Source organism: Grammomys surdaster, unplaced genomic scaffold, assembly GCF_004785775.1.
Source record: "Grammomys surdaster isolate TR1022 unplaced genomic scaffold, NIH_TR_1.0 125167, whole genome shotgun sequence".
Classification (NCBI taxonomy): domain Eukaryota; kingdom Metazoa; phylum Chordata; class Mammalia; order Rodentia; family Muridae; genus Grammomys; species Grammomys surdaster.
In genome coordinates, this window is record NW_021620060.1 from 507,757 (window position 1) to 523,894 (window position 16,138).

At 36.6% G+C, this 16,138-nt stretch overlaps 1 protein-coding gene across 1 annotated transcript in view; it reads left to right on the forward strand.

Annotated features, from left to right (window-relative positions):
* LOC114637072 (OX-2 membrane glycoprotein-like) overlaps positions 1-12,911 on the forward strand; it is a 25,839-nt gene extending 12,928 nt beyond the window's left edge. The window contains exons 5-7 of the mRNA XM_028785209.1: positions 1,286-1,413; positions 5,778-5,935; positions 12,801-12,911. Coding sequence (XP_028641042.1) covers positions 1,286-1,413; positions 5,778-5,935; positions 12,801-12,911 — 397 coding nt within the window. The remainder of the gene's footprint in view (positions 1-1,285; positions 1,414-5,777; positions 5,936-12,800) is intronic.
* The last annotated feature ends 3,227 nt before the right edge of the window (positions 12,912-16,138 follow it).

Genomic DNA, 16,138 nt, shown 5'->3' on the forward strand with positions numbered 1-16,138 from the left:
TCTCTCTCTCTCTCTCTCTCTCTCTCTCTCTCTCTCTCTCTCTCTCTTTCCCCGTGTGTGTGTGTGTGTGTGTGTGTGTGTGTGTGTGTGTGTGTGTATACTACATGTGTGTCTGGTATATGTGTAGACCAGAAAGGGTGTCAAAACTCAAGTTACAGGAAGTTGTGAAAACTCCATATGGGTGCTAGAAACTGAACCTGGGTCCTCTGAACAAGTACCAAATTCTCTAAACTGCTGAGCCGTTTCTTCAGTCCAAGTTTAAGATTCATTATTGAGAATAGATTTTCACAGGAGATAGCATAGAGTCAGGACAACAGGTAGAAAGAGTATCTGAGTGCCAAAACCACAAAACAAACAAAGGGGCTAAAATTAGAAGCCTCAGGTAAATTGGCAATCTAACTTTATAGAATTAATAGAATAAAATATTTTCCAGCTCCCCTGGTGGACAACAATATATAATAGGAGGGAAATATAAATAGTGAAATACTAGGCAGTGACAGCAGAAACTATAGACACAGTCTTTAGCATGTGGTTTATTCTACTGCTACATATTTACATTTAAAAAGATACTGTGAAATTTTTGTGCTGCACCATGTCAAGCCGTGGAAGATGTAAATCAAAGAAGCATTAGAATCTCATGTATAAATAATTCAGAAGTCTCTCTCACTGAGATGGGGAAGAGATGCCTTAGAAGAAAAGAATGAAGAAGCATTTTGAACAGAATTCTACACTAATCTGGATGACAGATGATACCTCTCTATAAGGAGGAGTAGAAAAGAGAAGGGAGCAGGATTAGGGTTATGTTTAGAACAGGAAGATTTCCTGAGTGTCAGCTGTGGAGAAAGAGGAAAGGCTTATCTTGCTCATGGTAAGGGTTTTAGCATTAAAGAAATCTTGTACAAATATGTGTAAAAATAGAGGAAGAACAACCTTTGCAGAGAGGATTAAAAGTCTCATTTGAACATTATAATTTTTAAATGTCTACTTTATATCCTATGGAGTATGTAAATTAAATATCTACATGTATGTATCTAGGGTTTGTGGAGCAGAGGATGAATTTTGATATGAGAAGATATGGCCTCCAGGGAGATACATTGTAAACTATTGCTCTCATTATGTTAAATTAAAACCATTAGGCAAGTTCTAATACATTGGTCAACTGTTCAAAAGGATTTATACATGAACGTCTTCAATTTTAATTGATAGCCTGCTTTTACAATATGCTGTCATGACAAGCATTTGGTCAGTATTCAGTTTATTTCTGTAACTGCCATGGTATCTCTAGGTCAGAGAACTTGCCTGAAATATCATCAACACAGATGTCTAACACAATATCAACTCTGATGCCCACATCACCATCAACTGAGACTGAGAACTTAATAAACCAACACCACCAGACAGATATAATTGGAAGTATGTAATATTTTTATGTCAATAGTCTTTATGATTTATCATTTCGAATTAAATCATGAGTTATCGTTTTAGAAATAAGCTGAGAGAAATATTTGTTTTAATATATAATCTTATTCTAGGAAGCAGTAAATTCATTTGAATTTACTGAATTTGAGGTTTTATCAGTATTAATGCCTTTAAGTTGTGAAATTAAAACTAGAATTATTTAAACTGATACATAAAATGTATAGATATTTCTGGAGTACCAGGTATTTTGATAACAGATTAAACATATCTGTTCATAAGTCACTTTTCATCTCTTTATGTATAAAATTTTGAAATCTCTTCCTCTAAGTTTTAAAAAATGCAGCTCATTATCATTATTGATAATTACCCTTCTGTGCTTTAGCACAAAGAAGTCTCTCTCTATCTATAAATTAGTCTTGTTGATCAACCTCTACTTATCCCTCCTACCCTCTACTAACCCAGCCTCTAATAACTACCATTCTACTCTCAACTCTATGACATGATTTTTTTAGGTTCCTTATCTAGACAAGATTACATTGGACCTGTCTTATGTTCACAGATTATTTTACTTAACATTGATGAATACCTAGATCTACCCATGTGGTTGAAAATGCCAGAACTTCCTTTTTATGGCTAAATAATATTCACACAGGTGTGTGCATTACAATTTCTTAATCTATTCATCAGTTATAGATAGACATTATTTCATTTCTCATTTATTGTGAATAGTGCCACAGAGAACATGAGAATACCAATGTCTCCTCAAACACATTCAATATATTTATTTCTTTTCCATATTTCTGTGTGTATATCATATCATATCACACACACACACACACACTCTTAGGGGACAGCCTGATTATATAGCACTTCTGGTTTTTCCTTGTTAGAAGCCTTCCTACTGTCTTCCATAATGACCATACTGATTTACATTTCACCTACAGGATGCAAAGGTTTTCTTTTTCACATACATACAATTCTTTTCTTTGGTTTCTTTGATAGTGACTATTCTTCTGAGGTAAGCTGGTATCTTCTGGTAGTTTTTACTTGTATTTCCCTGATGATTACTGATGTTAAGTTTTTTTTTTTTATATTAGCCACTTTTCATGCTTCCCTTCATAGAATTTAGGTTTATTACCCATAAAATCAAGTAATTTGTTTTTCTTGAGTTCTTAAGTTCCTTATATATCTTCAAATATCGAACTGTCAGATATGGAATTTTTGAATACTTTCTTCTTTTCTAAAGATGGCCTCTTTGTTGTTATTGATAATTTTTTTTTGTAGGTTATCCTATTTCTCCAACAGTATTTCCAAAAAAACCACTGTCCATTCTGAGTGTATCTCTGAGTGTATCCTTAGCACTTTTATTGAAAATCAGTTCTCTGTAGATGTATGAGTTTATCACAGTCTCTATTGTTCTGCTTGTCTATGAGGCTGTGTCTTGTAAATGCCGTGCTGTTGTAATAAACTACTCCTTCATGGTATATTTTGAAGTCAAGAGGTACAATGCCTCTGACAAGTAATGAGGTTTCACTGTTCCAAACATATCTTGGGTTCTTCTGCTAGTTCTGGATAGAATGTCATGGAAATTGTACCAACTCTTACATCACTTTCAGTAGTACAGTTATTTTGATGATTTGAGTTCTCCCAACTTATGCATGCAAGGTGTCCTTTCAGCTTGTGCATCTTCAATGATTACTTTTCTAGTTGATTGTGATTTTTAGCTGTAGAGAACTGTGGGAAGGCTGTTATCCCTTATATGTTTATTAAAGTGTTTCTATTTAGGGAAGCCCATATTTTTTTCTGTAATTTCTGCTGATCTAATCTCTTGGTTATTTGTGCTTGTTCAGTATCACAAATGATATGTACTATTTAAGTGAAATGTTGGTGGCTGTTACTGTTAAGATAATTTCTTTGTATTGTAAGTTAATTTGTGTTTGGAATCCTTGCTAAATGTTACAGATTCAAAGTCTTGCAATTTATTCTGTTAGTTCTCCATGGACATGGTCATCTCTCACATATAATACTTTTCAAGATTGTTTATTTCAACATAACACGAGCTAGGATCGTGTGAAAGGAGGGGACCTACATTGAACAAATGCCTCCATACAATTTAGCTGTTGGACATTTTCTAAATTAGTTACTGATGTGAGAGGGTGCAGCCCATTGCAGATGTGACCACCCTGGCCACAACTGAACTGGCCATTGCAGAACTGGCCACCCTGGTTCTGAATTCTATAAGAAAGCAGGCTGAGCAAACTATGAGGAGCAAGCTAGTAAGCAGCACCCCTCCATGGCCTCTGCACTAGTTTCTGCTCTATTTTATTTCCTGCCCTGACTTTCTTCAGTGATGAATCATGATGTGGAAGTAGAAACCTAATAAACTCTTCTGTCTCTAACTTGCTTTTTTGGTCATGATGTTTCATCACAGCAATAGTAACCCTAACTAGGATAGATATTTATGTCCTTTCCAACTTTATATCTCACTTTTATACTAAAAGTATATCAAGGAAAGCAAGTTTATATTTCTCATTTCTGAATTTAAAATAGTTGATAAATGCTGGGTATTAAGGATATTACTGTGTATAAGAAATATCTTATTATTCTGATTTTTTAATATTTTTTATCATAAAAAGGTGATTGATGGCTTGGAAAATAAGATTTTAAGGAATTTGCTCCTCCAGGTTTTTACCTGTGTCAGGAACAAACCCTCTGCTCTGGATCCTCACCAACTTAGCCTACATCCTAGTTACAGCTCAATCTCCACATTCAGGATCACAGATAAGACCCAAAACCTAGCCCAAATACCTGGTGTAACACAATCAAACATGTGAAGGAATTGAAAAAAAACCTCCAGGATCTAAAAATGGAAATAGAAACATTAAAGAAAACACAAAGGGAGACAATCCTGGAGATGGAAAACCTAGGAAAGAGAGCAGGAGTCACAGATGCAAGGATCACCAACAGAATACAAGAGATAGAAGAGAGAATCTCAGATGTAGAAGATAACATAGAAGACATTGATACAACAGTCAAGGAAAATACAAAAAGAAAACAGCTCTTACTCGAAACATTCAAGAAATCCAGGATATAATGAAAAGATGGAACCTAAGAATAATAGATATAGAAGAGAGTGAAGATTCCCAACACAAAGGGCCAGAAAACATCTTCAGCAAAATTATGGGAAAAAAACCTTCCCTAATCTAAAGAAAGAGATGCCCATAAACAAACAAGAAGCCTATAGAACACCAGACAGATAGGACAAGAAAAGAAATTCTTCCCTGTTACGTAATAATTAAAACACCAAATGCATAGAATCAAGTAAGAATATTGGAAGCTGTAAGGGAAAAAGATCAAATAACATATAAAAGCAGACCTATCAGAATTACACCAGACTCAATAGAAACTCTAAAAGCCAGATGATCTTGGGCAAATGTCATACATACCCTAAGAGAACACAAATGCCACTCCAGGCTACTATATCCAGCAAAAGTTTCAATTACCATAGATGGAGAATCCAAGGAATTCCAAGACAAAACCAAATTTAAACAGTATTTTTCCACTAATCCAGCCCTACAGACAATAATAGAAGGAAAAGCCCAACACAAGGAAGGAAACTACAACCAGGAAAAAGCAAGAAATTAATCTTTCCACAAGCCCAAAAAAAGAGAAACAACAAACATAATTCCACCTCTAACAACAAAAATAGCAGGAAGCAACAATCTTTGGTTTCTAAAATCTCTCAACATCAATAGATTCAATTCACCAATAAAAAGGCTAACAGACTGGATATGTAAACAGGATACAGCATTTTACTGCATACGGGATATGCACCTCACTGATGAAGACAGATGCTATCTCAAAGTAACAGGCTGGAAAAAAATTTTCCAAGCAAATGGTCCCAAGAAACAAGCTGGAGTAGCCATTCTAATTCCAATAAATTAGACTTTCAATCAAAAGTTATCAAAAAATATGGGAAAGACACTACATATTCATCAATGGAAAAATCCACCAAGATGAACTCTCAATTCTGAACAGCTATGCCCCAAATGCAAGGGCACTCATATTTTTAAACCAAATGTTACCAAAACTCAAAGTGCACATTGAACCTCACACAATAATAATAGGATATTTCAATATCCCACTCTCACCAATGGACAGACCACGAAAACAAACTAAACAGACACAGTGGAACTAAAAGAAGGAATGAATCAAATGGATTTAAAAATATCTCCAGAACATTTTACTCTAAAACAGAAGAATATACAATCTTCTCAGGACTTCATGGTACCTTCACATACTATGACCTTTTGAGGGCTCTGGCTTCTGCTACATTGTCAATATTGGATCCTTATCAGGACTAGCCTTGGATATCCCATTGTTGCCTTTGGTCATGGAGACCCTGAAGCTTTGGATCTGCAAAACCTGTCGCTTTATAGCTCCAGCAGTTCATAGATTGGTAGATGTTACAGTTGGCCAGCTCAAAGCTATGGATGTGGGTTTCCATGGTAGCTGGGTTGGTTAGACCATCAGCTATTCCCCTCAACCTTACCACCAAGGAAAGCTCTCTGGCACTCCTGTGACTAGCTCATACAATCCTGCAACTGGCAAGTGACAGGGTCAACTCTCCCACTCTCCTACCCTCAGGGCAAGTATACCTGTACCTTCATTACCAGGGACTTCTCTACTGTGCTGACCACACAAGGTGCAGGGCCTGTTCTTGCAAGTGTTACACCCAGTGAGTTGTAGGAACAGCTCTCTCTCATGACCCTAGGCCATCTCTCACACCTGCTACAGGTGACTAGATGCAATTTGGGGGAACATAATGGGTGTTGGCTAAGCTGCCCTGCATTCATCCCCTTAAGGCCAACTCACCTTTATCCCTGCCATCAAAGCAAGCTCTACTGTGCTGACAAAACAAGGTGCAGGGCTTGTTTTCCTGGGTGCTGCAACAGGCAAGTTGAAGGGCTAGCTCTTGTGATCATTACAGCTAGTGAAGGGTAGAGAGAACCTTCAATGGCCTTTGATGGTAATATGAGTGACAGATATTAACAAAGACCCTTGCTGCTGCATGGTCATAGAATCATACATGGCCCTAAGTGGCAGTATAGCTGGGACTTCACCATAGCCTCTGACGGCATTGAAGGATACTTACATCAGGATGTTCCTCTCCACCCTCAGGTCTTAAGTGCTGCCTCTCTCCATTGTGATCAAACCATTTCATTACTCTTTCTTTTCTACATCCTCAGTCTATACTTGCTCATCATTAGTGGTTCCCATTGTGGGTGGGCAACATGCTAGAGCCTCTGTGTATCTTCAAATATTTGTACAACTTAATGATTCCTGTAACCGGAGATTTTACAATAAACTTGGTAATGTGGGAGGAGTTGAGAGGAGTGAAGAAAGGAAGGAGAAGGAGGAGGAGGAGCTAAGGGGTAGAGATGTAGAGATGTAGGAGCCATGGAGAACCACACACACATCGAGAGCAGTCCTGGGTAACAACTTATATCGTAAGGTTAGATATAGTGGGATATACCTCTAATTGTGCCAATCTACCAAGTTGTCTCCACAAGGCTGGGCTAAACCCAGACCATCCCACAATCCACAAGGTACCCTATAGAAACGAGACTCTAATGCTTAAAGATTATCCAAAGGCTTTACATGTTTGGTAATGCTCAAATAAGAAGCTCCTCACACAATATCTAACTTTATGATGTAAGTTGTTACCCAGGACTGCTCTTGATATGTGTGTGGTTCTCCATGGCTCCATCATCTCTGCCCTTAGCTCCTCCTCCTCCTTCTCCTTCCTTTCTTCTCTCCTCTCAACTCCTCCCACATTACCAACTTTATTGTAAAATATCTAGCTACATAGCACCCTTCTTGTAATAATAATAATAAAAACTTTCTCTCAAAAATATAATTAGAGCACAACTATACCAATTTGTAACAGTAAGGTAAAAGATAGACATAATACTCACTCCAATATATTGTCAATAAAAAGACTATTGTCATCTATCTTAACTTAAAAGACTATACTTCTGAACCTGGCTTGTGTCTTGGCTTTAGAATGAATGTCAGCTGAAAACCATCCTCTCAAATCTGTTCTCTCAAAATAAATAGCCTGGGTTTGCTATGAGACTATAAATCTTCAACCTCATCAGAAATCCAGAATGACTGAATTGACTGAAGATATCGGAAGTACAAAGCATAGCTTCCAAAACTTAGCCAATTAATATAGACCACTGATCACCTGGCATAGTCCCTTACTTCAAAACATTGAAGCATCAGTCTTCAGCCTTCTGGCCCAGGATCATCTGACAGACCTAGCAATGCAGAATTTTTAAGGGCTGACCACTATGTCTTGGCAGATATAATCAGTCGAATATTCAGCAAGTGTGTCCTTTTTCTGGACAGCATTTTGTCTGTAGATGAAAAGAGGCAATTCTTGTTTAATGGCTATCTCAACACAACTGAAGTAACTCCAAAGATGCTCAATTTCTTCTTGGAATCCAAGACAGGGAAGCTGTCAGGAGCAGACAGGTCTCTAATTAAATGAACATTAATACAGAAATGTTTGTAATGTCAATTCTGTGGACTTCTGACATTTTTGAAAACCAACTATCTATGTAAAGCAATCTGGACTGTTGTCCAATAATTTCTCTCAGCTACTTTTAATTAAAATCTAGAAAACACTATAACAATAAACTCAGACTCATGAATTTGTTATTAGGTTCTTAACTCACAGGCTAACCATCTCAGATCAGTTTAAAAAGAAAAAAGTTAAAGAAGGACTGAGTCTAAACCCTGTACCCACCAATTTTGAATTAATAGAAGAAAATATACCAATAAAACCCTTGAATTTGAAGTCAAAATAAGTTTTGTACCATCTAAGCAATTATAACTTCAGCTTAGTAACAATTATACAGATTTCTACAAATATGTTATAGCTATATAGTCAATTCTAGCTATTCCTCCATGTTCCAACAAAACCATTACTTTCCCCTAGAAAAACAGCTCAGTCTTAACCACCTCAGTCCCCAAGCCCAGGGAATTGGGATGCTGAGTCTTCATTAACTTCTTCAAGCTGAATATGGGCATTGAGATATTAGAAGAGGAGAAGGGTAAATTGATAAGCCTCTGACCTCTATGTCTTCATTGTATCCAGCTGAAATTCCAGGACATCAGAGGTTTGAGCAGGTCTGCTCAACTTGCTTGATGAGTAGATAAACCAAGACTGTGTATTCTGCAATATACAATTCTCAAAAGAAATTTTAGAAATGAGATAATTTTCTGTTTGAATCTCTGGAATCTAGTCTTCTGGTGGCCTGCCTCTGTCACGTCTAATCCATATAATTCTGGGAAGTAGAAATACCTTAATCAGCTCTTCTGAAAACACACATACAAAAGCTTTTTCCCAAAACACTGTGTCCTTGGGCCAGTAACCAGAAAAACCTTTATTTTGACCTCTTTCCTAGAGTAAAAATATAACCACAAATCTGAAAATCACACCCATTTTGAAAATAAAAATCATTCTAAAACAAGAGAAGTAACTCAAGTACTGTATGTGCCTATTCTTAGACCTTTCCTGTTTTGCCAAGCAGAAAATAAACCCAGAATTCCCATGGAGCTCACATTAGACAGAACCTGAGTCTCCTGTGAGGCAATATAACTTGATATCATCTGAATACACATGATTTACACTATCTTTCTGTTCGACTCTCTGCCTAGAACAGTTTTTTATTTATGCCATCTACCTGGCTCTCTATGTAGAGAGTTTCTACTTATACACTGTACTCTCTACTCTAGAGTCAGTGACAATTTCTCTGTCTTAGTTCTGAACCCCAGATGAAAATCCCCACATGATTCAGACAAATCTGTTTATAAATCTTTCCTAAAAGCAAATAATCCCTATATTGTAACTTTATACTTAAATCAGTAACTGCTCCACAACAGAGGCTTATTTATTTAACTCTCCTGGTAAAGCCATCCTCCCACACTAGCATCTTGTGGGTGCCAGGGCTGGTGTTTCTGGCTGGCCATTTTTAGCTGTGGGACACATGTGGCCTCTGGCCATTTCTAGCTGTGGCGCTCTGTGGCCTCTGGCGCGGAACATGACAGCAGAGCTAAGCAGAACAACCACCACTTAGTCAGCCCAAGAAAACACCATTCTAAATATTAACTTTAACAGATTCCGAAGGAAATATATCTCTGGCCAAAGTTATACCAGAGCAGTAAAACTGTAATTCAACGTAAAGTCATCTGTACTCAATGGTTAAACTGCCACCACATCCAACTAGAGAGATTAGCAGATTGGAGAATTAGGAGAAGGGAACACAGCAGGACATCTCCTGTCAGTTGCAGATCTCCATTTTGCAGGTATTGCTCTTCTTCCTGGGCTGGGAAGATGAATTGGAGAGGTTGGAGGGTACCTGTCTGCAGGCCACCACATACACTCATTTTTAATGTCAGTTTGAAAGCTCTGGGAGTCACAGTAACTCACATAATGATCAGTTTCTCAAAGAAAGAAGGTATAGGCCATGGGCACTTGAATTTGTTACAAGTTCTATTGATGGACAATGTAATTTGCCATTTCCCAACGAACAGGAACAGCAATCGCCTTTGTGTCTCCAGTTTCACTTGAGTTCATAGGTCACAAACCACTGGGCTTCTCTAGTCTTCCATCTTTCTACCATCTACTTGATAGCTTCTTTCTCTCCCACAACTCCTCCACCTATTTACTTACTTGCTGAGTGCTAGGGCCAGGTCACAGTGTTGTCTTGGCACTTCCTGCTACAAACACAGTTGGGGGCCACTCACCACATAGGCTCCTTTGCTTCCAAATATATAGCTTAGATTAATTCTTTCTAAGTCTCATAATAATACTTTCTAATATCCATTCCTTTCTATGTAGGTTTGTCTGAATTATTTAATCTTTTCTAGATGCTAATTTTACACAATAATTGATGTGGTACTTAATCATTTGCAGTATCTTGTAGTCTATTTATGACTCACTTTTCTATTCATTACAAAATGTTTTTACTTAGTCATGATATAATAATTTTTCTAAGGATTGTATGCTTATTCATATCTCTTCTTCTCTTCTTTCTCTCTTATTGTATAACTTAGATCCTGAATCCAGAACTATTCCTTTAGTAGATGAGAAGAAAAACAATGTCCAGTAAAATATTATTTACTTGCCCATGAAATAACAAGTCCAGAGAAAAAGTACACCATAAAATGATAGGAAGATAGATTCTATGGTAAAAATCAAAGGTAACAGAATAGAATAGGTTACACACACACACACACACACACACACTTATTAATGTGTGTTTATGAAACAACATTTATAAGGAAAAATACTGGTGCTACCAACATAAAAAATAACTTCCAAGCCAGGCATGGCAGCTCATGTATGTATTCCTAGTACTTCGTAGGCTCTGCCAAATTAATTGAAGCAGGCTTGAGGTAAAGCCTGATTATATAGTGCATCCCAGACCAGCCTGGTCTACAGATCAAGCATCAAACAATAATAACATGTCATTATCAGTAGTATAAGTAAGCAGTCCTTTTATTTATGCTCTGGGCCCACAAACAGCAGTGGGAATAAATAAGTTGTGAGTATAGGCAATAGCAAATTTTCTCTCTTACAGTGAGGAGAATGATTCAGGCACAAGTTCAAATTCTCCATATTCATTGACTTTTGTTTTCAACAATTGGGCCTTGATGTGAGATTACAGAGAAAAACCTACAGTCTTGTCACCAGCCTGGGTTGTTAGGGATTTCCTTTGAACCCTTTTGGCCAACAACTCAATGAGATATAATTCAAACCTGGTACTGGAAGCTTGACTTGGTGACAAGAGATGAGCAGTTGGGGCTCTGTCTCTTCTGTTATTTAATGATTTCATTTAAATCACCTTCATATATGTATATGCCTTAGGAAGCTTCTAGTGTATTAACATTTCATACTACCCCTCAAATTCCCCTTAATTTTAGTTGTCTCTCCACATATTCTATCCCACTAACCTATCTCCCCTCCCAATCTCCAATTCATTTAATCATTCCATCCAAAGCTTTCTATTTTATTCCCCTTTTAACAAAATCTATCTGCTCCCCAGTCCCTTACTCTATTCATACTTTCTCTGGTTCTATGGATTGTAGCATGATTAACATTATCCTAACAGTTAATTCCCACATATAAGTTAATATATGCCATATTTGTCTTTCTGGGTCTGGGTTAACACATTGATGATGATTTTTTTTAATTCTTTCCAGTTACCTGAAAATTTCATGACGTCATTTTTTAAATAGCTGAGTAATACTCCATTGCTTATATGTACCACATTTTCTTTTTATATTCTTTAGTTGAGGGACATTTATATTGTTTCCAATTTTGGCTTTTATGAATAAAGTAGTAATGATCATATCTGAGCAAGTGTCTCTGTGGTAAGATGAAACACCCTTTGGGTATATGTCGAAGAGTAGGATAGCTGGATTTGGGGATAAAATGAATCCTATCTTTTATGGCCACACTTGTTTCCATAACGACAGTGTGGGTTTGCCCTCCCACCTGAAATGGATGAGTGTTCTTCTTAGTCCCCATCCTCATCAGCATGAGCTGCCACTTGTGCTATTGATCTTGCCATTCTACAGATGAAAGATGCAATCTTAAAGCAGTTTTGATTTGCATTTACATGATGACAGGATGTTGAACATTTCTTTGTTTCTCTGCCATTTTTAAGTTTCCTCCATTGAGAATTCTCTATATAGAGAAAATTTTTGATTAGACTATTTGTTTTTGGATATCTAGAGTCTTATAAATTTTGAATATTAGTTCTCTGTCTGATGTATAGTCAGAAAAAAAAATTTCCCATTCTATAGGCTTCCACTTTGTCCAGGTAAAATTATCCTTCACAGTGAAAAAGGTTCAAATTTTCTCATTTTGTAATTGTTGATCTTACTGCCTGTGTTTATGATGTTCTGTTCAGAAAGTCTTTTTGTATGCCCATGAATTCAAAGAAATTCCCCAATATATAGTCTTCACCCCTATATTCTAAAATCTTTGGTATAGTAAGGCATTCAGTACACTACAAAGAGTTAAATGTATATACCACACTAACTTCAAACCCTTTACAATAGTGCATTGCTTGCATGATATGTTATATCAATTGTGGCACAAAGCTTGTCTGAATAATCAACCAATAATTGATTTGACTTAAGGCCTACTACATGAGATGAAACCCATACTGGACACTGGTTGTGTAACTAGTCTGTGTCTAGATAGCCAAGGAACCTAGGATAAAGCCAAATAATTCGGCTCTTAAAAATGGGGGAGATATAGTGGTAAAATGACTCTGAATCATGTTTTGCTATTCTTATAGATCAGTGTGTTGTACAGCCATCATCAGAAGAGCATCCTCCTGCAAGATGGGAACAAATATAGAGACTCACAGACATTGCACAGTGAGAAACCTGGGAACACTCAGTCCTGAGTTGAATGTCTCGATCAAATTCCTTCCTCACAGCTCAGGAAACCTTGCAGAAGAGAAGTCAGAGTGTAAGAGGCAGAAAAGACAAGGAACACCATAAAAGCAAGGACTTTTTTTTTTTTTTGGATACAGGGTTTCTCTGAGTAATCATAGCTATCCTGGAACTCTCTTTGGAGACCAGGCTGGCCTCAAACTCACAGAAATAAACCTGTCTCTGCCTCTTGAGTGCTGACACCACCACCTGCCAAGACCTTCTGAATTAGCATGAGCAAAACTCAAATGAACTCACAGAGACTGAAGCAGCATGCTGAGGGCCTGCACATATCTGCCACAGATCCTTTGCAGACAAAGAATGGTTTCCAGTTTAGTGTTTCCATGAGATTACTTAGTGTACAAACAAATGGGTTTATGATTCATGTGCCTTATCTTGGTCTCATTTTCTTGTTAGTTTGTCTTGTCCTTCTTTGATGTGATAGTATTTGTTTTATTTTATCATATTTTGAAAAAAAGTGAATTAATGAATGAATGAAAACCTAGCCACTAGGGAAAAGGGTAGCAACTAAGTTGCCATTTATACCTGCTGAGAAAGGGAAAAATAGTTTTTTCCAGCACTGGGTATATCCACCACTCTATACAGGTCTCATGTTCAGCAGTAACTGACCAAACAATAATGGACTCCCAAGTTTGGTTTGTTTTTTTTTTGTTGGTGGTGATTTTTCTGTATACTTTGTTTGGGTTACAGTTTGTTGGGTTTTTGTTTTGGATTTAGTGGTTTATAAGTGGCAAGTACACAATTTGAATGATTGTAGAATAAAATATATAACCCAAATCAAGATTACTGTGGTGCTGGATTTTTGTTTTGTTTTTTGTTTTATTTGTTTTCTTTTGCATTAGCTTTTTGTTTGTTTTGTGAAAAAGAACTTAAAATTGTCTGGTTAGGAAGGGGGGAGAATTTGAAAGGACTTGAGAGAGCAGAAGAATAGAATCAAAATGTGTTTTAATTTAAGAATTTGTTTTTAACACAATAAAAATATGAGAAAAATTATTATAAAATCAGGGAAAATAATCTTGATTTGGGTTATATATCTTATTCTATAATTATTCAAATTGTATACTTGCCACATGAACCTTATAAAGACCCTTTTAACTTAAAAAGTCTTTAAAATAACACACTAAGGTGAAAACTTTCAGACAACACTGAATTAGGATCACTTCAATAAAATAATTATTAGAATATTATTTCTTTTTCATGCTGGAATAATGACTCATCAGTTAAGAGCACTTTGTATTCTTCCAGAAGACTCAGGTTTGATTCCCAGCACCCACAGGCAGGCTCAGTAACCCTGTGTAACTCCCAGGAGATCCAATGTCTTCTTTTGGACTCTACATGCATTAAGAATTTGCATGTTACACATATGCATGAAGCCAAAGCACTCATTCAAATAAGATAACACACACAGACACACACCCATACACACACACACACACACACACACACACACAACCCGTCTACTTGTACCTCTCTTAAAGGTTTTAGAATTTTCTTCTTGAATTTTCTTCTGTTAATTTAGTCTCAATTTTAGTCTGGTCTATAATATAGCTTTCCTTGTATATTTGTTTAGCATTCCAGAAATTTTCTAATCTTCTCAGTATGTTTATTTAGTGTTTTACCTGCTAACAATATTGATTTTTTTATTATGTCAAACTTAATTTTCTTATTATAGAACTTCTAATGTATAATTTTTGGATTATAGAATTCCTATTATATAACCTTAGGACTTTTATACTCTTTTGTGAGTATGCATGCATTTGCAATATTTCTTTCAACTTGAGCTGCTACATTCTATCAAGCAGAAGGGAACCTGAGACAGCGTGGATTATATGCAGGAGGAATTTGAGAGGCTATATCTTCCCTGTCCTAGTGTGATGGCTATTCTTAGTTGTCAACTTGTCTACATCTGAAGCTCTAACCCAAAAATAAAGGGCATACCCATGAAGAATTTTCTGCTTCATTTTCACTGGGTGACTCTACTTCTAGTTCAGACCTCTGAGGTAGGAAGACACATGCCTTTGATTCAGACCTTGAAGTAGGAAGATATACCATTAATCTGGGCTATACCTTCTGCTGGAAGCCTTAGAGTACACAGAAGAAGAAAGGTTTTGCTCCTTGCCTTCTTGCCCTTGCTTTGCTAGCACATCCAGTCCTTCATTGGCATTACAGCCTACTACTATGAGATGTCAGCATATACTGAAATACACTAAAAACCAGATCAGATATCCAGCATTGTGGACTGAACAACTACTGGATTCTTGGACCTTCTGTTCACAGCCAGCCATTGTTAGATTAGATACACTGCAGCTTGTAAGTCACTCCAATATATAATATATATTCCAACACATATACATTTCAACAATATATATACTTACGTATGCATTTATATTTCTATGTGTGTATATGTATGTGTGTGTTTGTAGAAAGATTCTATTTGTAATTTCTGTTACTCTAGAGAATACTGACTAATGCAGCTGTAAAATGAATTCTACATTGTAGTCTTGTTACTTCATTTACAAGCAATAAGCCTAGATTGGGCATGTTTTGAGCTATTCCTATTACATCCTAGTTGTATTACCTTATTATGTGCTGTTTTTCCTGGCCACATGCTCTTGGTCCATCTCTTTTCATGGCAATCTTGTCCTCCTCTCCATACTTTCTCCTTCCTCTGGTCTCTGCTAATTCCCCTCACTCCATCCTCAATGCTGGCCTTTCTCTCTATACTGCCCAATCACAGGCTCTAGCCTTTTATTTACCAGTTAACTTTACATTTGAAATGGATTGAGATTTACATAACTAAGGCTATTATACATAGGAAATCACTCCTTTTAGGACAACCAGATCTTGGGGCACAGAATTTAGCATATGAAAACATAGCAGCACCAGGCCAAACCCCCAAATATGCCTAATAATACATTTTATGAAATGATGTTTCTGATGCCAAAGTTGAGGGGGTAAATTTGAATAGTTATAAATACAACAATCTAGAGGCTAAAATAAATTGTAGTTTCTCAAGACAAGTTATTATGCAATTGAATTGATTAAATAATTTCAGACATGTAGAAATCCTGAGAATCACAGCAATAGGCAATGTGAATTGTGTAATCATTTAATGCACACAGTGGAGATTGAATTACTAAATAACTATCTATTATTCTTTATCCAAAGCACACAGCAC